General features: G+C 58.3%; 1 protein-coding gene across 1 annotated transcript; it reads right to left on the bottom strand.

Annotated features, from left to right (window-relative positions):
• Positions 1–1,209: 1,209 nt before the first annotated feature.
• On the bottom strand, positions 1,210–23,019 carry RACGAP1 (Rac GTPase activating protein 1). The gene is made up of 17 exons (XM_064141493.1): positions 22,903–23,019; positions 19,937–20,025; positions 18,147–18,349; positions 16,252–16,388; positions 15,117–15,186; positions 14,856–14,909; positions 12,636–12,713; positions 11,472–11,589; positions 10,321–10,451; positions 9,410–9,574; positions 6,942–7,037; positions 5,699–5,897; positions 4,265–4,370; positions 3,951–4,083; positions 3,340–3,475; positions 2,722–2,830; positions 1,210–2,015 (listed from the first exon to the last, which is right to left on the bottom strand). The coding sequence occupies exons 2-17, from the start codon at positions 20,019–20,021 to the stop codon at positions 1,940–1,942; spliced, it is 1,896 nt and encodes a 631-aa protein (XP_063997563.1). The 5' UTR covers positions 20,022–20,025; positions 22,903–23,019; the 3' UTR covers positions 1,210–1,939.
• Between the last annotated feature and the right edge of the window lie 1,713 nt (positions 23,020–24,732).

Genomic DNA, 24,732 nt, shown 5'->3' with positions numbered 1-24,732 from the left:
GGGAAATGAGAGGGGGGGGGTGGGGATGGGTGTCTGGAGCTTCTCCAGGAGAGGCTGCACACACAGCAGGTCATAGAGATGGGTCAAGAACTGGCTGGAGGCCCTGGCCCAGAGAGGAGTGGTGAATGGTGCCACAGGCAGCTGGCATCAGTGCTGGGCACAGTCCTGTTCAGGGTCTTTAGTGATGCTCTGGAGCAGGGCATTGAGTCCAGCAGCAGTCAGTTTGCAGCTGGCACCAAGCTAGGAGCAGCTGTGGAGCTGTTGGAGGGTAGCAGAGCATTGCAGAGGGCACCATGCCAGGCTGGATGGGTGGGCAGAGGCCAAGGGGATGAGACTGAACAAGGCCAAGTGCAGGGTTCTGCACTTTGGCCACAACAACCCCAAGCAGCTCCAGGCTGGGGCCAGAGTGGCTGAGAGCAGGCAGGCAGAGAGGGCCCTGGGGGTGCTGGCAGAGAGGAGCTGCAGAGGAGGCAGCAGTGCCCAGGTGGGCAGCAGAGCCAATGGCATCCTGGGCTGGCTCAGGAGCAGTGTGGGCAGCAGGACAAGGGAGGTTCTTGTGCCCCTGTGCTCAGCACTGCTCAGGCCACCCCTGCAGTGCTGTGTCCAGCTCTGGGCTACTCCATTGCAGAGAGCTGTTGAGGTGCTGGAAGGTGCCCAGAGCAGGGCAGCAAGGCTGGGGAGGGGCCTGGAGCACAGCCCTGTGAGGAGAGGCTGAGGGAGCTGGGGAGGTGCAGCCTGCAGCAGAGGAGGCTCAGGGCAGAGCTGATTGCTGCCTGCAGCTGCCTGCAGGGAGGCTGTAGCCAGGTGGGGTTGGGCTCTGCTGCCAGGCAGCCAGGGCCAGGAGAAGGGGACACAGCCTCAAGCTGTGCCAGGGCAGGCTGAGGCTGGATGTTGTTAGGAAGTTGTTGTCAGAGAGAGTGATTGGCACTGGAATGGGCTGCCCAGGGAGGTGGTGCAGTGCCCATGGCTGGAGGTGTTGGTGCCAAGCCTGGCTGGGGCACTGAGTGCCATGGGCTGGTTGGTTGGGCAGGGCTGGGGGAGCTTGGAGCTCTCTGCCAACCATGGCTGACTCCAAAGGTCAGGTGGACAGGGACAGTTTTTCACTGGTGAGCTGGGTTGGGGCTGAGCATTGGAAGAGTTTTGGGGTTGGTGGAGGAAGTTTAACTTAGCAAAGCCCTGCCCAAAGCAACAAAATCAACTGAGCAGAGGCAAGAGGCAGAGATCAGGATTTACTGAACCACAGAGCTCAGGACAGCTCCTCAGAGCTCAAACTGCACCCAGGAGGTGTTCCACACTCTGGGAAAGCAGGGATGGGCAGGAGCAAGCTGTCACCCCACCCCCCCCTCTGTCCCCTCTCCCCTGCAAGCAGCACCTGGAACTCCTCTGGGTTTCCATCTCACTTTGCTGCAAGATGTTCCCCAAGCTCAGGAAGAAGCCAGAGGCCCTCAGGAAGCTCAGACAAGAGAAGCTTCTCTCCAGAGAGTGATCCAACAGGAATATTGGCTGCACAACCCCCCCCAGTGGCAGGAATTCCAGGCTGGATTAGGCCAAAATTGCATTGGGGTTGGCACTGCTGGGTGAAGAACTTCCTGAGCTTTCAACCCAAGTGAGCCTTGGGGCAGGGGGTTTGTGTCTGCCTGTTCCTGGGTGCTGGTGCCAAGAGAGGGTTCTCAAGAAGACATTTTAGTAACCAGGCCAAATAAATCCTGCTCAGTCCTTAGGGAAGAGAAAAATGTTGCCCAATAAATGATCAAAACCTGGAATTGAGCTGAAAGATAAAACCCAACAAGATCAGAAACCTCCAACCTCCCAAAAACAACAACCCACAGAGTATAAAAAAACCCTCAACCCTTTAAAAGAAGCTGAAAAGGAGCAAGGGGGGAGAGGAGTTGAGCTGAGGGAATGATGCCAAAGGGCCAGGAGGGCATCAGGCTCTACCTCACTTCAGCCAAGGAGAGGCAAAGAAGGTGCCCTGGTGCCCAAGCTGAGTCGTTGATTTGCTTTTGCTGCCAAATCTGAAGGAGGGAAAGGAAAAGAGAGCTCAGGTTGGGGGGATGGAGAAGGTTCAACACTTCCAGGAGCTCACTTCTCACCTCTGCCCACCAGAAGGTGCTGCTCATCAACCCTTCTGCAGCTTGCCTCATTGACACAGCACTAATTAAGAGCAGGAGCTTCAGAAGTGGCTCCAGACAAAGTTGTTTCATGGAGTGGTTTGGGTTGGAAGGGACCTTACAGCTCATCCATGGGGCAGGGACACCTCCAACCAGCCCAGGTTTGCTCAAGGCCTCATCCATCCAAGCCAGCCTTGGACACCTCCAGGGAGGAGGCATCCACAGCCTCCCTGGGCAGCCTGTGCCAGGCTCTCCTCACCCTCACGCTCAAGAACTTCCTCTTCACCTCCAGTCTCAGTCTCCTCTCTTCCACTTTCAATCCACTGCCACTCATCCTGCCCCTGCCACCAGCTCTTGGCACCTGTCCCCTCCCCACAGCTCTCCTGTAGCCCTCTGCAGGGTGCTTGGAAGGTCACCAGAAGGTCTCCCTGGAGCTTCCAAGAGAAGACTCCAGCTTCCAGCCACAGCTCCTTCAGCCTGGCCCCATAGGGGAGCTTCTCCAGCCCTTTGATCATCTTCATGGCCTCCTCTGGTCCCTTAAAGTCCTCCTTGGAACACCCAAACCCCACTTCCAGTCATCTCCATGCCAAGAGCCAGGGGGGGCACTTACTTGGGGGTGGTTCTGCTGAAGGTGGAGCGGACCCTCTGGGACAGGGAGCTAGAGGAGGGGGTCTTGGAGAGCTGATGCTCTGGAGTGGTCAGGGGTCCCAGCACACTCACTGCAAGCACAGAGGCAGCAAAGTGAGCTACAAGAGGGTAGCTCAGAGTGAGCTACAAGAGGATAGCTCAGAGTTTCACTGCATGCAGGGAAGGTCAGACACTGCCTAGCAGCTGTCCAAGCCAGGACTTCACACAGTCAGACTGGTGGAGGTTGGAAGGGACCTCTGAAGGTCAAATCCAACACCCCTGGCAGAGCAGATAGAATCAGTCAGGGTTGGAAGGGACCCCAAGGAGCAGCCAGTTCCAACCCCCCCTGCCATGCCCAGGGACACCCTACCCTTAGAGCAGGCTGCCCACAAGCCTCAGCCAGCCTGGCCTTAAACACCTCCAGCCATGGGGCCTCAGTCACCTCCCTGGGCAAACCCATTCCAGGCTCTCACCACTCTCATGGTGAGATCACAGGTTCCTGGCAAGCTTCTCCCCCCCAGAGCTGCAGGCATGGCTGAGCCAGCAGCCTGCCCAGCAGTTCTGCTGTCACTCCATCACCTTTAGCACCCAGGGGCTTTACCTCTGACTTCTGGTGTCCGTGGAGAGGAGTAGGCATTGGTGTTCTCAATCACCTGGGCTGGCTCAAGGTTCTCCTGCTCCACCATCATCAGCTGGCTCCAGTAATCCATAGGCAGCAGCAGAAGGCGCTCCACGACCTACAGACACACAGAGGCAGCTGAGAGCCAAAGCAGAGAGCAGCCTGGCAGCATCTCAGCTCCCCCCCCCCATCCCCTGGCAGCATCTCAGCTCCCCCCCCATCCCCTGGCAGCATCTCAGCTCCCCCCCCATCCCCTGGCAGCATCTCAGCTCCCCCCTACCCCCTGGCAGCATCTCAGCTCCACCCCCCAACCCCCTGGCAGCATCTCAGCTCCACCCCCAACCCCCTGGCAGCATCTCAGCTCCCCCCTACCCCATGGCAGCATCCCAGCTGCCCCCCCATCCCCTGGCAGCATCTCAGCTCCACCCCCTGACCCCCTGGCAGCATCTCAGCTCCCCCCCCCACCTCAGCAGCATCTCAGCTCCCCCCCCCACCTCAGCAGCATCCCAGCTCCCCTGCCCCCCCCCAGCAGCTCATGCCAAGCTCTTTCACTGGCACATCTGCCCCCCCCCCAGTGCCTTCTGCTGACGAACCTTGGGCTGCCTCTTGGTGTCCTGCAGGAGGGTCATGGGGTCAGGATCTGGCACTGCATGGGCAACTATGGTGGGCCCAAAGACTTTGGCTAAGTTGGCAACATCCATTTTAGTCTCTGGGCTCTGAGCTACCCTGCATTCAAAAGGGAAGGAGAGGATGGAGCTTCTGCTCTTCACTTTTCACCCAACTGCTCCCATCTCACAGCCCCTGCAGCCTCTGGAGCAGGTTTGTCCTTCAAGCTCCATGCTCACAGTGACAGGAGCCAGAGAAAAGCAGCAGAGGCCACCAGGCCTCCTTCAGTCACCAGCAATACCTCTGCAGATGGACCATGAGGAAAGCCAAAGTGTCCCTGTTGGCCTGAGGGAGCTCACCAACAGCTTGGTACATGGCAGCTATGCTGTTGTCCTCATCTGGGATTTCTGAGGGAGAAGAAAACATTCAGCAAGAGGTCCCAGAGGCACCACCAGAACCTTCCCCTCACAGCAGCCAAAAGCTTCCCATGCCACAGTAAAAGTTGTCTCCTGCCCAACCAGTAGAACTTGGGAATTTGGGAGTGGGAGGGCCAGAAAGGCTCCTCAGAGCCTCCTCTTCTCCAGGATGAACAAGCTCAGGTTCCTCAGCTGCTCCTCTCCAGACCTTTTCCCACCTTCCTTCTTTCCCCTTCCAAAACAGGACATCATAAGAGACTTTTGCAGGCTACAGAGCAGCACCGACCCCAGCTGCAAGCATGAGGGCTCCCCAGAGCACTGAGAGGTCCCCCCAGTCTGTGGGACACCTAAACCAGTCCCTGCCAAGACATCTCTGACCCTTCCTCCAGGCACTGAGCAGCTCCTGACCTGCAGCTCCTTCCAGGCACTGAGCAGCTCCTGACCTGCAGCTCCCTCCAGGCACTGAGCAGCTCCTGACCTGCAGCTCCCTCCAGGCACTGAGCAGCTCCTGACCTGCAGCTCCCTCCAGGCACTGAGCAGCTCCTGACTTGCAGCTCCCTCCAGGCACTGAGCAGCTCCTGACCTGCAGCTCCCTCCAGGCACTGAGCAGCTCCTGACCTGCAGCTCCCTCCAGGCACCGAGCAGCTCCTGACCTGCAGCTCCCTCCAGGCACCGAGCAGCTCCTGACCTGCAGCTCCCTCCAGGCACTGAGCAGCTCCTGACCTGCAGCTCCCTCCAGGCACTGAGCAGCTCCTGACCTGCAGCTCCCTCCAGGCACTGAGCAGCTCCTGACCTGCAGCTCCCTCCAGGCACTGAGCAGCTCCTGACCTGCAGCTCCCTCCAGGCATTTAGCAGCTCTTTACCTGCAGCTTCCCTCCAGGCACCGAGCAGCTCCTGACCTGCAGCTCCCTCCAGGCACAGAGCAGCTCCTGACCTGTAGCTCCCTCTAGGCACAGAGCAGCTCCTGACCTGCAGCTCCCTCTAGGCACTGAGCAGCTCCTGACCTGCAGCTCCCTCCAGGCACTGAGCAGCTCTTTACCTGCAGCTCCCTCCAGGCACTGAGCAGCTCTTTACCTGCAGCTCCCTCCAGGCATTTAGCAGCTCTTTACCTGCAGCTCCCTCCAGTCACTGAGCAGCTCCTGACCTGCAGCTCCCTCCAGGCATTTAGCAGCTCTTTACCTGCAGCTCCCTCCAGGCACTGAGCAGCTCCTGACCTGCAGCTCCCTCCAGTCACTGAGCAGCTCCTGACCTGCAGCTCCCTCCAGGCATTTAGCAGCTCTTTACCTGCAGCTCCCTGCAGGCATTTAGCAGCTCTTTACCTGCAGCTTCCATGAAAGCTTTGTTTAAGTGGTAGGTGAGGAGAGGCTCTTTCAGGCTGCGCAGGAAGTCCTTGAGGAGGCCACAGATGGCATGGATGTCATCTACCTTGCTGAGCAGAGGAACATTCTTTGTCCTGAGGAACTTCTCCTTGAGCTCCCTCACGGTCTTGTCGCAGCCAGACACACGGTAAAGGCCAGTCTGGGGACACAGAGCTGTGCTCAGAGGCAGGAGAGCAGCTGCAGGGGTCAGGCTGACCTGCTGCTGCTCCCAGCCTCAATCCACACCTGAGCACTAAACCACATCCCAGCACAGCAGGGGCTGGAAGGGACCTCTGGAGCTCACCCAGTCCAAGTACCCACTCCAGGTTGCCCAGGTGGGGTTGGAAGCTCTACAGAGGAGACTCTGCAACGTCTCTGGGCAGCCTGCTCCAAGGCTCTGAAACCTCACACGAAAGAAGTTTCTCCTCCTGCTCATCTGAAACCTCCTGGGCTCCAGTTTGTGCCCATTGCCCTTTGTCCTGTCACTGGACACCACTGAGCAGAGTCTGGCCCCAGCCTCTTGCCCCTCAGAGCCTCCTTAGCTCTTGCTGAGCATTGCTCAGATCCCCTCTGGGGCTGCTCTTTCTGCAGGCTCTCAGCCTTTGCTTCTCAGAGCTGCTCCAGGGCCCTCAGCAGCTTTGTAGCCTCCATTGGACTCTCTCCAGCAGTTCCCTGTCTCTCTTGAACTGGAGAGCCCACAACTGGACTCAGTCCTCCAGCTGTGGCCCCACCAGTGCAGAGAGGAGGGGCAGGGGAACCTCCCTAGCCCTGATGGCCACACTCCTCTGAATGCTTCCAGGACACTATTGGACTTCTGGGCCAGCAGGGCAGGTTGCTGGTTCATGACCTGTTATCCCCCAGCACTGCCAGGGCCTCCTCTGTGGAGCTGCTTCCCAACAGGTGACCCCCACCCTGTACTGATGATGAGGGAGTTCTTCCTCCCCCAGGGGCAGAACCCTTCTCTCCCCCTCCCCCCAAGCTGTCCATCCTTGTCCAGGTCTCACTAAATGGCAGCACAGCCTCAGAGCACACAGCATCTCCTCAGCCAGGTTGTGGAAGAGATTGAACAAGACTGAACCCAGTCCTGACCCTGCCTCACTCAGCAGAGCCCCAGCTCAGTCAGGGCCAGATGGATTATCAGTGTCCCCCCAGCCCCCACCACAGCCTGGACCATCAGCAGGTTTCCCTCTCACTCTGCACTTACCTCATGCAGGCCTCGCTGCTCAATCTCATTAACACAATGCACCAGGAGGGAAGGAATCATTGGGGAGGTAGAAGGGACAAAGTCCATCAGGGTGCCCTAAGAGGCAGAAGGCAAAACAAAACCCCAAAGACACTAAGCCTTCAGGGCATGGGAAAGTGTCCCCTCAAGGCTCCAGCAGGAGAGCATAGAACCAAGCAGGTTGGAAGAGACCTCCAAGCTCACCCAGCCCACCCCATCCAACCAAACTCATCCAGTCCAGCCCACCCAATCCAACCAAGCTCACCCAGCCCCACCCAATCCAACCAAGCTCACCCAGCCCCAACCCATCCAGCCAAGCTCACCCAGCCTCACCCAATCCAACCAAGCTCACCCAGCCCCAACCCATCCAGCCAAGCTCACCCAGCCTCACCCAATCCAACCAAGCTCACCCAGCCCCACCCAATCCAACCAAGCTCACCCAGCCCCACCCAATCCAACCAAGCTCACCCAGCCCCACCCCATCCAAACAAGCTCACCCAGCCCCAACCCATCCAGCCAAGCTCACCCAGCCCCAACCCATCCAACCAAGCTCACCCAGCCCACCCCATCCAACCAAGCTCATCCAGTCCAGCCCACCCAATCCAACCAAGCTCACCCAGCCCCACCCAATCCAACCAAGCTCACCCAGCCCCAACCCATCCAGCCAAGCTCACCCAGCCTCACCCAATCCAACCAAGCTCACCCAGCCCCAACCCATCCAGCCAAGCTCACCCAGCCTCACCCAATCCAACCAAGCTCACCCAGCCCCACCCAATCCAACCAAGCTCACCCAGCCCCACCCAATCCAACCAAGCTCACCCAGCCCCACCCCATCCAAACAAGCTCACCCAGCCCCAACCCATCCAGCCAAGCTCACCCAGCCCCAACCCATCCAACCAAGCTCACCCAGCCCCACCCCACCCAACCAAGCTCACCCAGCCCCACCCCATCCAACCAAGCTCACCCAGCCCCACCCCATCCAACCAAGCTCACCCAGCCTCACCCAATCCAACCAAGCTCACCCAGCCTCACCCAATCCAACCAAGCTCACCCAGCCCCACCCCATCCAACCAAGCTCACCCAGCCTCACCCAATCCAACCAAGCTCACCCAGCCCCACCCCATCCAACCAAGCTCACCCAGCCCCACCCCACCCAACCAAGCTCACCCAGCCCCACCCCATCCAACCAAGCTCATCCAGTCCAGCCCACCCCATCCAACCACGCTCACCCAGCCCCACCCCATCCAGCCAAGCTCACCCAGCCCCAACCCATCCAACCAAGCTCATCCAGTCCAGCCCACCCAACCAAGCTCACCCAGCCCCAACCCATCCAACCAAGCTCACCCAGCCCCACCCCACCCAACCAAGCTCACCCAGCCCAATCTAACCAAGCTCACCCAGCCCCACCCCATCCAACTAAGCTCACCCAGCCCCACCCCACCCAACCAAGCTCACCCAGCCCAATCCAACCAAGCTCACCCAGCCCCACCCCACCCAACCAAGCTCATTCAGTCCAGCCCACCCCATCCAACTAAGCTCACCCAGCCCAACCCACCCAACCAAGCTCATCCAGTCCAACCCATCCAACCAAGCTCACCCAGTCTAACCCACCCCATCCAACCAAGCTCCCCCAGCCCCACCCCATCCAACCAAGCTCCCCCAGCCCCACCCCATCCAACCAAGCTCACCCAGTCTAACCCACCCATCTAACCAAGCTCACCCAGCCCCACCCCACCCAACCAAGCTCACCCAGTCCAACCCACCCAATCCAACCAAGCTCACCCAGCCCAAATCATGTCCCCAACCAACATGGCCACAGGTTTCTTGAACACCTCCAGGGATGGGAACTCCACCACCTCCCTGGGCAGCCTGTGCCAGTGCCTGACTACTTTTCCAGTAAAGAGATTGTTCCTCATGTCCAACCTAAACCTCCCCTGGCACAATTGCCTTCTATCACCTGATACTGAGGAAAAGATTCATAGAACCAAGCAGGTTGGCAGAGAGCTCCAAGCTCATCCAGCCCAACCCAGCCCCATCCAACCAACCAGACCATGGCACTAAGTGCCCCAGCCAGGCTTGGCTTCAACACCTCCAGCCATGGGCACTGCACCACCTCCCTGGGCAGCCCATTCCAGTGCCAATCACTCTCTCTGACAACAGCTTCCTCCTCACATCCAGCCTGAACCCATCTTGGCACAGCCTGAGGCTGTGTCCCCTTCTTCTGTTGCTGGGTGCTTGGGAGAAAAGCCCAACCCCACCTGGCTACAACTACCTGAAGGGAGATTGTAGCCAGCAACAAGCTCTGCCCTGAGCCTCCTCTCCTCCAGGCTGAACACCCTCAGCCTCTCCTCAAAAACCAAACCAAGCATTTTCTGCCCCTTTCCCCATCTGTGCTGGCACCTTCTGCCCCTTCCCCCATCTGTGCTAGAGCTGCCCTGGCCCAGACTCACCTCTCCCAGGCGCACAGGGGTGCCTGCCAGGGTGGGGATGCAGGGCAGGGGGCAGCGGTCGCGGCACTCGGGGTGAGTCACCACGCGGCAGTCCCGGCACTTGAGAGAGATCTTCCCAAACTTCACCCTCTTCCCACATGGAACACAGGACTCTGGCTTGATAACCTGTCACAGAATGCCAGCTTGGAATGGACCTCCAAGGATCATTTGATCCAACCTCTCTAGGTGATAGAATCATGGAATGGTTTAGGTTGGAAGGGAGCTCAAAGCTCAGCCGGTTCCAACTCCTCCTGCGATGGGCAGGGACAGCTTCAGCTAGAGGAGGTTGCTCAAGGCCTCATCCAGCCTGGTGCTGAACACCTCCAGGGAGGCTGTGGAGCACAGAAGCACAGAATGGGATCATTGTGTGTTTGCTGAAAGGTAGCTTCCCCTCTTGGGTTCACTCCCACCTTGAGTTCACAGATCACAGCTTAGGTTGGAAGGGAGCTCAAAGCTCAGCCGGTTCCAACTCCTCCTGCGATGGGCAGGGACAGCTTCAGTTAGAGGAGGTTGCTCAAGGCCTTATCCAGCCTGGTGCTGAACACCTCCAGGGAGGTTGTGGAGCACAGAATGGGATCCTTGTGTGTTTGCTGAAAGGTAGCTTCCCCTCTTGGGTTCACTCCCACCTTGAGTTCACAGAATCACAGCTTAGGTTGGAAGGGAGCTCAAAGTTCAGCCAATCCCAGCCCTGCGCCATAGGCAGGGACAGCTCCAACTAGAACAGGCCACTCAAGGCCTCATCCAAGCTGGTGCTGAACACCAGAGGGAGCTAACATGGAGTGGGCACGAAGTGGCTGGCAGGCTCTTATCAACAGCTTGAGATCAGCACAGCCCAAGCTGATCCTCCAAGCTCCCCCTGCCTGTGGACTCACCGTCTTGGACACGAAGTCATGCAGCCTCACTCCGCCGTTGTGCTGAGGGGTGCCACAGCTCTCACTCTCAGATTTGGACTCCAGCTGTTGGCTGCAGATGTTTAACTCACTGCTCAGAGGCTGGAAAGGACCTGGGAGACATAAGAGGGCAAGAGATGATTGAATCATAGAAACACAACCAGGTAGGAAGAGAGCTCCAAGCTCATCCAGCCCAATCCAGCACCCAGCCCTGGCCAACCAACCAACCAGACCATGGCACTCAGTGCCCCAGCCAGGCTTGGCACCAACACCTCCAGCCATGGGCACTGCATCCCCTCCCTGGGCAGCCCATTCCAGTGCCAATCACTCTCTCTGACAACAACTTCCTAACAACATCCAGCCTGAGCCTGCCCTGGCACAGCTTGAGGCTGTGTCCCCTTCTCCTGTCCCTGCCTGCCTGGCAGCAGAGCCCAACCCCACCTGGCTACAGCCTCCCTGCAGGCAGCAATGAGCTCTGCCCTGAGCCTCCTCTGCTGCAGGCTGCACCCCCCCAGCTCCCTCAGCCTCTCCTCACAGGGCTGTGCTCCAGGCCCCTCCCCAGCCTTGCTGCCCTGCTCTGGGCACCTTCCAGCACCTCAACAGCTCTCTGCAATGGAGGAGCCCAGAGCTGGGCACAGCACTGCAGGGGTGGCCTGAGCAGTGCTGAGCACAGGGGCACAAGAACCTCCCTTGTCCTGCTGCCCACACTGCTCCTCAGCCAGCCCAGGATGCCATTGGCTCTGCTGCCCACCTGGGCACTGCTGCCTCCTCTGCAGCTCCTCTCCCCCAGCACCCCCAGGGCCCTCTCTGCCTGCCTGCTCTCAGCCACTCTGTAGCACTGCTTGGAGTTGTTGTGGCCAAAGTGTAGAACCCTGCACATGGCCTTGTTCAATCTCATCCCCTTGGCCTCTGCCCACCCATCCAGCCTGGCCAGGTCCCTCTGCAGGGCTCTGCTACCCTCCAACAGCTCCACACCAGGTAGAATCACCCTCTACAACCTTGGCTTTGAAAGCAAATGCAACAAAGCAGAGGCTGTGGTGAGGTCCTGGGAGGAGGTAGCAAACATTTCAGGAGAGCTTCTGAACTTCTAAGAGGCTGCTCCAGAAGCAGGAGGACAGAAACATGACCCCTACCACTCTTCCTCCGGCTCCTCCGAGGAGCAGGCACAGTCTGGATAGTAGAAACTGCTTCAATTGGGCCACCACCACCTGGCACCATGACAGTTGTCTTGGCTATGATGGATTCATTGCCCTGGAAGGAGAATCACAGGATCAGTCAGGGTTGGAAGGGACCACGAGGATCAGGCAGTGCCAACCCCTGCCATGCCCAGGGACACCCTACCCTAGAGCAGGCTGCACACAGCCTCAGCCAGCCTGGCCTCAAACACCTCCAGCCATGGGGCCTCAAGCCCCTCCCTGGGCAACCCCTGCCAGCCTCTCACCACTCTCCTGCTCAACAACTTCCTCCTCACCTCCACCTTTGCTCCATCCCCCCCACTCCTGCCACTCCCTCACAGCCTCAAAAGTCCCTCCCCAGCTTTTTTGGAGCCCCCTTCAGGTCCTGGCAGGCCACAAGAAGGTCCCCTGGGAGCCTCCTCTGCTCCACCCTGCACAGCCCCAACTCTTTCAGGCTGTGCTCACAGCAGAGCTGCTGCAGCCTCTGAGCATCCTCCTGGCCCTGCTCTGGACACTCTCCAGCATCTCCACAGCCCTCTTGGCCCAGGGGCTCCAGAGCTGGATGCAGGACTCCAGGTGGGCTCTCAGCAGAGCAGAGCAGAGGGGCAGAATCCCCTCCCTGGCCCTGCTGGCCACACTGCTGCTGCTGCAGCCCAGGCTCTGCTTGGCTCTCTGGGCTGCAAGTGCACACTGCTGGCTCCTGCTGAGCTTCTCCTCCAGCAGCACCCCCAAGTGCCTCTCCTCAGGGCTGCTCTCCAGCCTGGCACTGCCCAGCCTGGATTGGTGCTTGGCATTGCCCCAACTCAGCTGCAGGACCTTGCCCTTGGTCTTATTGAACCTCCTGAGCTTGGCCTGTGCCCACCTCTGCAGGTCCTTCTGGATGGATCCTGCCCTCCAGCCTGGCTGCTGCACCACACAGCTTGGTGTGGGCAGCAAACCTGCTGAGGCTGCACTCCGTGCCTCTGCCCATGGCACCCACAGAGATGCTGACCAAGACTGGTGCCAGGACAGTGAGAGCAGCCCCCACAGGACATGAGGCCTTTAGCTTGCTGACCCTAGGAAGAGGTAGGTGATGTGACCTGCTGCCCTAAATGCACACAGAGCCACCTGGAACCACCATACCTGGTCTGCTGTGGACACAACAGTTCTGCTTTTCTTCTCTGGGCCTGGTGGACCTTCAATGAACTGCCTGGAGGAGCGCTGCAAAGACACCACGTGGTGAGGGCCAAGGTCAGGCCAAGCTGACATCAGCAGCTCAGGCCAACCAGCACCCATCAAGTAGCTGCACACATCACAAGCTCTTCCAGGTTGTTCTTCACAGCAACCTTGAAGTTGCTCTGAAGTATCTCAGGAGGCTTCAATGTCCTCCTCTTTCAAATCCTTTCCCTAGGCAGCTTTACAGCCCAGTTCAGAGAGACAGGAAGGAGGCAGAAGAGAAGCCAAAGCAAACCACACACACCAAAGGACAACCAAACTTAGAATCAGAGAATCAGGCAGGGTTGGAAGGCAGCACAAGGAGCAGGCAGTGCCAACCCCTGCCATGCCCAGGGACACCCTACCCTAGAGCAGGCTGCACACAGCCTCACCCAGCCTGGCCTCAAACACCTCAGCCACCTCCCTGGGCAACCCCTGCCAGGCTCTCACCACTCTCATAGTGCAGAACTTCCTCCTCACCTCCAGCCTCACTCTCCTCACCTCCAGCTCTGCTCCATTCCCCCCACTCCTGCCACTCCCTCACAGCCTCCAAAGTCCCTCCCCAGATTTTTTGGAGCCCCCTTCAGGTCCTGGCAGGCCACAAGAAGGTCCCCTGGGAGCCTCCTCTGCTCCAGCCTGCACAGCCCCAACTCTTTCAGGCTGTGCTCACAGCAGAGCTGCTGCAGCCTCTCAGCATCCTCCTGGCCCTGCTCTGGACACTCTCCAGCATCTCCACATCCTTCTAAACAAGTCCCACACTCGTCCCAGCTCTGCTAGGAAGGATTCCAGGCTGTCCTGTGCCTCGGGGTCTTGAGCATCTCCCTTGTTAGAACAGCTGAGAGCCTTGGGGCTCACAGATCACAGAGCAACACATCCAGACAGGCCTGGAAAGGCTCCAGAGAAGGAGACTCCACAACCTCTCTGGGCAGCCTGTGCCAGGGCTCTGGGACCTTTCCAGCAAAGAAGTTCCCCCCTGTGTTGAGAAGGAGCCTCCTGTGCTGCAACTTACACCCAGTGCTCCTTGTGCTATCAGAGAGCAGTGAGCAGAGCCTGTCCCCCATCTCCTGACCCCCAGAGCCTGACCTCCCCACTCCTGACCCCCAGAGCCTGTTCCTCCCACTCCTGACCTCCACACTCCTGACCCCCAGAGCCTGTCCTCCCACTCCTGACCCCCCCACTCCTGACCCCCAGAGCCTGTCCTCCCACTCCTGACCTCCCCACTCCTGACCCCCAGAGCCTGTCCTCCCACTCCTGACCCCCAGAGCCTGTCCTCCCACTCCTGACCCCCAGAGCCTGTCCTCCCACTCCTGACCCCCCCCACTCCTGACCCCCAGAGCCTGTTCCTCCCACTCCTGACCTCCACACTCCTGACCCCCAGAGCCTGTTCCTCCCACTCCTGACCCCCAGAGCCTGTCCTCCCCCTCCTGACCTCCACACTCCTGACCCCCAGAGCCTGTTCCCCCTACTCCTGACCCCCAGAGCCTGTCCCCCCTCTCCTGGCAGCCTTCAGATACATTTCTCAACCTCCCTCTCAGGCTTCTCTCCTCCAGACTCTCAGCCCCAGGGCCCTCAGCCTCTCCTCATCAGGCAGTGCCCTCCAGTCCCCTCATCCTCCTCCTAGCCCTCCCCTGGACCCTCTCCAGCAGATCCCTGTCCCTCTGCAAGTGGGGAGCCCAAAACTGAACACAGCATTCAAGATGAGGTCTCAGCAGGGCAGAGCAGAGCAGAGGGGCAGGGGAAGCTCCCTTGCTCTGCTGGATACATCCTCCTGACACACCCCAGGATGCCACTGGGCTCCTTTGCCAGCAGGGCACATTGCTGTGCCATGGGGAACTTGTTAGCCACCAGCACCCCCAGGTCCCTCTCCTTAGGGCTGCTTTCCAGCAGTCACCTCCCAGCCTGGACTGGTGGAGTTTATTATTCCTCCCCAGGTGCAGGACTCTGCACTTGGCCTTGTTGAGCTTCATCTGGCTCCTCTGTGCCCAGCTCTCAGCCTCTCCAGGTCCCTCTGGATGGCCTCACAGCTTTGGTTGCATCAGCCAAGCCTCCCAGCTTGGTGTCATCAGCAAACTGGACGACACCAAAGCTGCCACTGTCAGCTGTGAAGCTGCCAATGGAAGCTGTCTGAAGGGAAAGGATCCAACTTACCCTCTTCTCTCTCCTTTTCAGCCTGACAGCTTTCACCATGGAGGAATCCCAGTCCTGAGGGGAAACACAACCCAGATCAGCTCAGTGTAAGAAATAATCCCAACCAACCTCTGGCCAAGCCCTTCCTGAGCTTCTAGCCAAGAAAAGTGCAAACCAGCTCAAGCAGTTTAACAGCAGTTAGCTAAACCCCAAGGGGTCCCCAGAAACCCTCTCCAAAGGTTGGGTAGTGGAGGAAAGGTCTAGAGCTTGGAGTTACATTACCAGGGAGTCATCAGTCTTGTCAAAGCTGATGTCTGACAGGATGGAACCAGATTCATCTATTGTTGAGAGCCTGAAGAGCAAAACAAAAACCCATGGAGAAATTGGCATCACTTTGGCAGTTGTGGTTCAGAACTGCCCTGCCTGCCTCCCAACAGCTGCATTTCCAACTGGCAGGGCTGCAAAGGGGGTCCCAGAGGCAGACTCCCTGCATTCAGCATGGGTGAGGGCCCAGCTCGAATCCTGAGGGCACTCCAAGGACATTGAGGGGCTGGAGCAGGTCCAGAGAAGGGTAATGAAGCTGGGGAAGGGTCTGGAGAAGAGGGCTGGGGAAAAGCAGCTGAGAAAAGAAGGCTGAAAACCTTCTGGCTCTCTGCAGCTCCCCGAGAGGAGGCTCAGCCAGGTGGGGGTTGGGCTTTGTCCCCTAGGATCAGGTGACAGAGCAAGAGAGGATGGCCTGAAATTGTGATAGGGAGGGCAAGGGTGGACATGAGGAAGAACCTCCAGATTAGGAGTGGTCAGGCATTGGCACAGGCTGCCCAGGGAGGTGGATGGAGGAGTGCCCATCCCTGGAGGTGTTCTAGAAGCCTCTGGCCATGGCACATGGGGATGTGGTGTGCTAGGTGAGATGGTGTTGGGCTGATGCTTGGACTGGATGATACCAGGGAGGTGGATGGAGGAGTGCTCATCCCTGGATGTGTTCTAGAAGCCTCTGCCATGGCACCTGGGGATGTGGTGTGGTAGGTGTGATGGTGTTGGGCTGATGCTTGGACTGGATGATCTTGGAGGCCTTTTCCAACCCAAACAGGTACAGGTTGCCCAGGGAGGTGGATGAAGGAGTGACCATCCCTGGAGGTGTTCTAGAGGCCTCTGGCCATGGCACCTGAGGATGTGGTGTGGTAGGTGTGATGTGTTGGGCTGATGCTTGGACTGGATGATCCCAGGGAGGTGGATGGAGGAGTGCCTACCCCTGGAGGTGTTCTAGAACCCTCTGGCCATGGCACCTGGGGACATGGTTCAGCAGCTGTGGTGGAGTTGGGCTGTCAGGTGCAGTGGATGATCTCAGAGGGCGTTTCCAACTCAGTGTTGTGATTGTGACACCTCTGGTGCTCAGCCAAAAAAAACCTCTTTTCCCTACCTGCTGTTGCCTGCACCTCCAAGAGAAGGCTGTGGCCTGTTGAGGAAGGCCAGGGCAGATTTCTGCTCTTCATTCAGCTGAATGCTTCCAGAGCCATCACACATGAGCAGCTCCCGAATCAGCTGGATCTGCCTCTCCTGGAAGGGTTGAGAGGGTCAGGAGCTGAACTGTGCTCACTTCTTGTGTGAAGCAACCTCCACTGGTCCCAACAGCACAGATGGGCTCTCACAACAGGCTGCTGCTGGCTGCACAGCCTCTGAGAGAGAATGGCAGCTCAGCTCCAAACAGCAGCCAGTCACAGAACCATCACAGGATGGCTTAGGTTGGAAGGGATCTCAGAGTTCATCTCTGTCAGGGCAGGGTCACCTCTCAGCTGCTCAAGGCCTCATCCACCCTGGCCTCAGACAACCCCAGGGGGGAGGCATCCACAGCCTCCCTGGGCAGCCTGTGCCAGTTTCACCAAGCTTATACTGAAGAAATTCTTCCTCAGATTCAGTCTGACTCTGCTCTGCCTCAGCTTCACAGAACGAAGCAGGTTGGAAAAGACCTCTGTGATTGAGCCCAACCTAGCACCTAACCCTTCTGACCAACTAACCCCTGCCACTGAGTGCCTCACCCAGCCTCCTCTTCAACACCTCCAGCCATGGGCACTGCATCCCCTCCCTGAGCAGTCCATTCCAGTGCCAATCACTCTCTCTGACAACAACTTCCTAACAACATCCAGCCTCAGCCTGCCCTGGCACAGCTTGAGGCTGTGTCCCCTTCTTCTGGCCCTGCCTGCCTGGCAGCAGAGCCCAACCCCACCTGGCTACAGCCTCCCTGCAGGCAGCAATCAGCTCTGCCCTGAGCCTCCTCTGCTGCAGGCTGCACCCCCCCAGCTCCCTCAGCCTCTCCTCACAGGGCTGTGCTCCAGGCCCCTCCCCAGCCTTGCTGCCCTGCTCTGGGCACCTTCCAGCACCTCAACAGCTCTCTGCAATGGAGGAGCCCAGAACTGGACACAGCACTGCAGGGGTGGCCTGAGCAGTGCTGAGCACAGGGGCACAAGAACCTCCCTTGTCCTGCTGCCCACACTGCTCCTGAGCCAGCCCAGGATGCCATTGGCTCTGCTGCCCACCTGGGCACTGCTGCCTCCTCTGCAGCTCCTCTCCCCCAGCACCCCCAGGGCCCTCTCTGCCTGCCTGCTCTCAGCCACTCTGGCCCCAGCCTGTGGCACTGCTTGGGGTTGTTGTGGCCAAAGTGCAGAACCCTGCACTTGGCCTTGTTCAGTCTCATCCCCTTGGCCTCGTTCAGTCTCATCCCCTTGGCCTCTGCCCACCCATCCAGCCTGGCCAGGTCCCTCTGCAGGGCTCTGCTACCCTCCAACAGCTCCACAGCTGCTCCTAGCTTGGTGCTGAGCACAGGGGCAGGACTGCCCTGGTCCTGCTGGCCACACTGTTTCTGATCCAGGCCAGGATGCCATTGGCCTTCTTGGCCACCTGGGCACACTGCAGCCTCACGTTCAGTCACCTGCCAATCAGCATCCCCAGCTCCCTCTCCGCCTGGCTGCTCTCAGCCACTCTGGCCCCAGCCTGTATGCATCAAACCTACAGACACCCTCATGAAGAGTCCCTCTGCAACCTTCCTGTAACCCCTACAGGCATTGAAAGGCTGCTCTGAGGTCCCCTCTGGACTCCTCTCTTCTCTGGGCTGAACAACCTCAGCTCCCTCAGCCTACCCTCACAGCAGAGATGCTCCAGCCCTCAGATCAGTTGCCTCTTCCCAGCCCTACCAGCAGCAGGGACAGTTTCTCGTTGGATTTTCTCTTCCCCAGGGGAAAAAACTGCTCCGAGTTCCAGACCTTCATCCTTTTGTCTCCACATTCCAAAGAGCTAAGCGGTGACAAAGGAACCACTCACCAGCTTCTCACAGTCCCTTTCAGCTTTCTGCCTCCGTTTGATCTCCACATCCACCTGGTTTCGAGCATGTTTCAGCTTCACCTCCAGGGCACTGCGTTCAGTTTCTGTTTTTCTGAGGAGCTCTTGGTACCTGCTGAGCTCCTGACCCATTTTCTGCCATTTTTTGCAGTATTCCTCAAAGTTCTTTGCCAGTTGAATGAACTCTGGAGAGGGGAAAAAGAAGTAAACATCTTCAGCTGCCCCAGCTGCAGCAGCTCTCTTTTCACTGACACGAGGTAGAAGCTGCTCGCAACTGGATGTTAGGAAAGGGTTGTTGAGAGGGAGGGTGGGGAGAGACTGGCACAGGGTGAGGGTGGGGAGAGCTTGGTACAGGGTGAAGGTGGGGAGACCCTGGCACAGGTTGAGGGTGGGGAGAGCCTGGCACAGGGTTCCCAGGGAGGTTGTGGAGCACAGAAGCACAGAATGGGATCAAAGATCCCATTCTGTGCTTCTGTGCTCCACAACCACCTTGGAGGTGTTCAGGACCAGGTTGGATAAAGCCTTGAGTGCAAGAGCAGTGTGGGCACAGGGCAAGGGAGGGGATTCTGCCCCTTGGCTCTGCTCTCCTCAGCCCCCACCTGCAGTCCTGGGGGCAGTTCTGCAGCCCCCAGCACAAGCAGCACATGGAAGGGTTGGAGCCAGCCCAGAGGAGGCCACCAAGATGCTGAGAGGGCTGCAGCAGCTCTGCTCTGAGCACAGGCTGAGAGAGTTGGGGCTGTGCAGGCTGGAGAGGAGAAGGTTTGGAGGAGCCCTTGGAGTGGCCTGGCAGGGTGTGAAGGGGGCTGCAGGAGGGCTGGGGAGGGACTGTTGAGAAGGTCTGGGAATGGCAGGAGGAGGAGGAGGAGGAATGGATTTGGAGTGGCAGAGGGGAGATTGAAAGTGGATGTGAGGAAGGAGTGAGGGTGGTGAGAGCCTGGCACAGGTTTCCCAGGGAGGTTGTGGAGCACAGAAGCACAGAATGGGATCAAAGATTCTGTGCTCCACAACCCCCCTGGAGGTGTTCAGCACCAGCTTGGTTGAGGCCTTGAGCAACCTCCTCTAGCTGAAGCTGTCCCTGCCTATGGCAGGGCGGGGTGGAACTGGCTGAGCTTTGAGCTCCCTTCCCACCTAACCCATTCTATGACTTATGTTTTATGGAGCTAAATGAATCTAAACTTTGCTGTAAGGAATCAAAATCCTCATCCCTGTGCCAGGGTCTCCCTACCCTCATCCCTGTGCCACCAAGGTCTCCCCACCCTCACCCCAAGGAACCCTTTCCCAACATCCAGTTTCCATCTCCCCTTTGCCACTTCAAATCCACTCCTCCTCCTCCTGCCATTCCAAGCCCTTATCAGTAGTCCCTCCCCAGCCTTCCTGTAGCCCTCTTCAGCTACTGGAAATCCACTCTAAGGTCTCCTGGGAATCTCCTCTTTTCCACAGCCTGAACAGCTCCATCTTTGGATGAGGCACTCAGTGCCACGGTCTAGAACTGGGTGATAGCTTGGATGACCTTGGAAGTCTCTTCCAACCTGACTGAATCCATGATCTCCCTCAGCTTGGCCTCACAGCAGAAGCCTTCCAACCCTCCCAGTAAGCCGTGGCACCGCTCCAACAGATCTCTCTCTCCGCTGTGCTGCCTCCAGCACTGCAAGAAGGTCTCAGCAGAACAGCAGAATCCCCTTTCCCTGTCCCCTGATGCCCCCACAGAGTTGGGGACCAGCCCAGGACATGGCCAAAGGCAGCACAACCCCCCTCTGAGAGCCAGGACTTACGTGACTCGGTGCCTTCACTCAGAACTTCAGCCTGGCGCACGAGTTGGTCATAGAGACCCCAGAGGCTCAGCATTGCTGTCTCCATCTCCCTGCCAAGAAACCAGAGCTAAAGAAACAGCTCAGCCCCTTCTAACCACGACATCTGCCACCCAAAGAGGCTCCAGAAGCAAGCATTTATGGATTTAAAAGGGAAGGTTTAGCAGCTGCACGAAGAAAGTTACAACAGGGATTATTTACAAGGTGTTGTAATGAGAGGATGGGAGTTGGGGCTGAAGCAGCTCTGCTCTGAGGACAGGATGAAAGAGTTGGGGACTGTGCAGGCTGGAGAGGAGAAGGCTTGGAGGAGACCTTGAAGGATCTGAAGAGGGGTAGAGGAAGGCTGGGGAGGGACTGTTGAGAAGGTCTGGGGATGGCAGGAGGAGGAGGAATGGGTTTGGAGTGGCAGAGGGGAGATTGAAAGTGGATGTGAGAAAGAAGTGAGGGTGGAGAGAGGCTGGCACAGGGTGAGGGTGGTGAGGAGCCTGGCACAGGTTTCCCAGGGAGGTTGTGGAGCACAGAATGGGATCAAAGATCCCATTCTGTGCTTCTGTGCTCCACAACCTCCCTGGAGGTCTTCAGCACCAGCTTGGATGAGGCCTTGAGCAACCTCCTGTAGCTGAAGCTGTCCCTGCCTATGGCAGAGGGTTGGAACTGGCTGAGCTTTGAGCTCCCTTCCAACCTAACCCATTCTCTGATTGATGTTTCATGGAGCTAAATGCATCTAAACTTTGCTGTGAGGAATCAAGATCCTCATCCCTCCACAGCTCACAGACAGAGAGATGCAGCCCAGCTCCCCCTTTTACTGCTTTAAATATTTCCCAGTACACTCCAAAGCCTCAGAACCCAAAACAAGCTGAGAGATCCCAACCCAGTCTGCTCCAGGAAGGTTAAAGAACACAAACTCAGACCCTTGGCAACCAAGAATTTGGTACTCTACAGGACACTAACAACCTGCAAGTTGTTAAGCTAAAAATAGGAGCAAACCATGTGGGGAATTTGAATAGAGTTCTAAATTTTGCTGCATTTTAAGTTCCAGCTCCAAAGAGCTGTTCAAATCCAAGAGAGTCAGCACATTTCCCCTCAAACAGAGCAACAAAGGCATAAAAAAGAAGCAATGAAGGGGAAAGTCTCCAGCTCAGCAGCACAGAAATTGCTTCACTGATGCAAGAGCCACACAGGGCAGCCTAGGATAAGGAATTAGGGGGGAGTGGGAGAGGTGCCCAGGTGAGATGTGGCACCAGCTGGACTCAGGAAGCCACAGTGGGCACTTAGATGCCCTACAGACACAGAGAGATCTCAGGAGTTTAGATGTCTGCCACAAGAAGCTCCTGGCCAAGCTGGCAGCTCATGGTTTGGACAGATTCACTCTGTGCTGGGTCAGGAGCTGACTGGATGGCAGAGCCCAGAGAGGGGTGGTGAATGGTGCCACATGCAGCTGGCAGCTGGCACTGGTGGTGTTCCCCAAGGATCAGTGCTGGGCACAGTCCTGTTCAATATCTTTATTGATGATCTGGAGCAGGGGATTGAGTCCAGCAGCAGTCAGTTTGCAGCTGGCACCAAGCTAGGAGCAGCTGTGGAGCTGTTGGAGGGTAGCAGAGCCCTGCAGAGGGACCTGGCCAGGCTGCATGGGTGGGCAGAGGCCAAGGGGATGAGACAGAACAAAGCCAAGTGCAGGGTTCTGCAGTTTGGCCACAACAACCCCAAGCAGTGCCACAGGCTGGGGCCAGAGTGGCTGAGAGCAGGCAGGCAGAGAGGGCCCTGGGGGTGCTGGGAGAGAGGAGCTGCAGAGGAGGCAGCAGTGCCCAGGTGGGCAGCAGAGCCAATGGCATCCTGGGCTGGCTCAGGAGCAGTGTGGGCAGCAGGACAAGGGAGGTTCTTGTGCCCCTGTGCTCAGCACTGCTCAGGCCACCCCTGGAGTGCTGTGTCCAGTTCTGGGCTCCTCCATTGCAGAGAGCTGTTGAGGTGCTGGCAGGTGCCCAGAGCAGGGCAGCAAGGCTGGGGAGGGGCCAATCACCCAGACCATGGCACTCAGTGCCCCAGCCAGGCTTGGCACCAACACCTCCAGCCATGGGCACTGCACCACCTCCCTGAGCAGCCCATTCCAGTGCCAATCACTCTCTCTGACAACAACTTCCTAACAACATCCAGCCTCAGCCTGCCCTGGCACAGCTTGAGGCTGTGTCCCCTTCTCCTGCCCCTGCCTGCCTGGCAGCAGAGCCCAACCCCACCTGGCTACAGCCTCCCTGCAGGCAGCTGCAGGCAGCAATGAGCTCTGCCCTGAGCCTCCTCTGCTGCAGGCTGCACCCCCCCAGCTCCCTCAGCCTCTCCTCACAGGGCTGTGCTCCAGGCAGACAGCAATGAGGTCACCCCTGGCCCTCAGCACCACATCTCCAGGGCTTTGAGACCTCTTCAGAGGTGTGAACTCCACCACTGCCTTGGGCAGCCCAAGCCAGGCCTTGGCAACCTTCAGACAGAAGAATCTGTTCCCTGTGGCCAAGCTGAGCCTCCCCTGGGGCAACCTGAGGCCATTCCCTGTACCCCTCTGTCCCTGGCAGACAAGGCCGACCCCCACCTGGCTCCAACCTCCTTTCAGGGAGCTGCAGAGAGCCAAAAGCTCTTCCCTCAGCCTTCTTCCCTCCAGGCTCAGCACCTCCTCAGCTCCCCCTCACAGCCCTCAGGCTCTGCTAAGGCCACAGCCTCAGCCCCTCACGGCCAGCACCGCTCCGACCAGCGCCGCACCCAACCCAGGGGCACAACCAGAGGTGGGAGCGGCCCCAGGAGCAAACCCAGCCCGGCAAACATCCGCAGCCTCCCTCCGGGACACGACCCCCGCCCGGGGGAACCGAGAGAGAAAAAGGCCTCTGAGGAAAACGGGCACCGAGACCGCCCAAAGCACCGCCCCGCCGGCCGGGAAAGCGGGCACTCACCGTCGGTATGAAGCCCGAGGAGCAGGACCGGGATCAGGTTGGGGTTCGGACTCCGCCGCCGCCGCCTCCCCTCACGGCGCTCCCTGCCGCCGCCGCCGCCGCCTCACGCCCCAACCGCTCAGCCCAACCGTCCCGCACCGCCGGTTCAATCTCCGCCAGCAGCCAATCGCAGCGCCCGTCCCCACGCTGCCGGCTGCTCATTGGCTGGGAGTCTGAAGCCAAGCCCGCGCCATGTCTGTTAAGGGCGTGGCTTCTGGCGTTAGTCGCAAGGGCGGGCGGGAGCGCCAACGCACGCTGAAGCGAGCCGGGCGCCATCTTTACTGCTGGTACCTGGCTCTAGCGAGGGTTGCTTAGCAACCTGGCAGCCCCCGGCACGCCGGCAGGGACCGAGATGCTGCTCTGGGTGGGCTCAGATGCAGCCGCTCGTACCGAGGGCTCCGTCGGGGAGAAAATAGGATGGTTTCGGTTGGGGTATTAAGCAAAGTCCTTGGCACAAGGAGGGGGTGAGCCTGGGCTGCCTACGCTGGTTCTGCAGGGCACTGTAAGGTGCTGGATGCAACAAAGAGCTGGGTGAGAGTGTGGGAACTTCACCAGGGTGCCCTTTATTAAGCATTGTCCCTTGGGAAATGAGATGTTTTGGCTGATTTCTGTCTTTGGAATGTTGAGCTGGGGGGGGGTGGGGTGCAGCATGCAGAAGAGGAGGCTCAGGGCAGAGCTCATTGCTGGCTTCAGGGAGGCTGTAGCCAGGTGGGGTTGGGCTCTGCTGCCAGGCAGGCAGGGGCAGGAGAAGGGGACACAGCCTGAAGCTGTGCCAGGGCAGGCTCAGGCTGGATGTTGCTAGGAAGTTGTTGTCAGAGAGAGTGATTGGCACTGGAATGGGCTGCCCAGGGAGGTGGTGCAGTGCCCATGGCTGGAGGTGTTGGTGCCAAGCCTGGCTGGGGCACTGAGTGCCATGGTCTGGTTGGTTGGGCAGGGCTGGGTTGGGCTGGGGGAGCTTGGAGCTCTCTGCCAACCTGCTTGGTTCTATAGTTCCATGATTCTGGCAGGGAGAGCAGCCCTGTGGGAGGTGGCTGAGAGCTGAGTGCCTGATCTCTGGAGGAAGAGCTTAAATGCTGAACTCTTCTCCATCCCCAATCCTAACCTGATCTTTTTTTTGGGGGGGGGGTTGTCCTTTCCTTCACTTTTGGCAGCAAAAAGCAACCCAACAACCACCCAGTTTGGGGCACTCTTGGCACCTAGGAACCCTCCTCACCTGCTGCTGTGTGGATGTGCCAGGTGGGCAACATGCCACTTGCTCCAGCCCAGCCTGGACCCTAAAAGCTTTGCTCTGGTTTCTTCCCTTTCCTCCTGCCTGATTGATTAATCCCACACTGAGAGCAGAGAGGTGAGAAGCATCTTTTGTGTGCAGCTTCATTTCGAGGCAGAAGAAGAGGTGAAAGGGCTGAAGGCTTCTCAGGAGCTGCTTTGCTGCCATGTAATTATGTTCCCTTTTCTTTCTGGCTGGGAAGAGAAGAGGGAGAAGCTTTGCAGTGTCTCATCTGGGAAAGCCTTAATGGAGTTTATGCTAATTTGATGATTCTGGAGGAAGCACTTCACATTTGCAGGCAGAAATTCTCCTCCTCTTCCTCCTGCAGTCTCACTCCATTTGCTCTATCAGCCATTTCTGCCTCCTCCAGCCAACAAAGATCTCCTTTGCTGGGCAGCACTTGTGGAGGGAGGAAGATCTTGGTTCCTTCAGGCAAAACTCAGTTGCATTTATCTCCATAAAACATCATTCAGAGGATCAGAGAAGGGTTTAGGTTGGGAGGGAGCTCAAAGCTCAGCCAGTTC

This window comes from Pogoniulus pusillus, unplaced genomic scaffold (genome assembly GCF_015220805.1).
Source record: "Pogoniulus pusillus isolate bPogPus1 unplaced genomic scaffold, bPogPus1.pri scaffold_58_arrow_ctg1, whole genome shotgun sequence".
NCBI classification, from domain to species: domain Eukaryota; kingdom Metazoa; phylum Chordata; class Aves; order Piciformes; family Lybiidae; genus Pogoniulus; species Pogoniulus pusillus.
This window is presented reverse-complemented; position numbering and strand designations above follow the sequence as displayed.

What these genes read in the sequence shown, in the direction of transcription:
- RACGAP1 (XM_064141493.1), bottom strand. Translation starts at nt 20,021, where the DNA reads ATGGAGACAGCAATGCTGAGCCTCTGGGGTCTCTATGACCAACTCGTG. An exon ending in ACAAGACTGATGACTCCCTG is followed by an intron (nt 14,910 to 15,116) that starts GTAATGTAACTC and finishes GTTTCCCCTCAG; the next exon opens with GACTGGGATTCCTCCATGGT. An exon ending in TGAAAAGGAGAGAGAAGAGG is followed by an intron (nt 12,714 to 14,855) that starts GTAAGTTGGATC and finishes GTGTCTTTGCAG; the next exon opens with CGCTCCTCCAGGCAGTTCAT.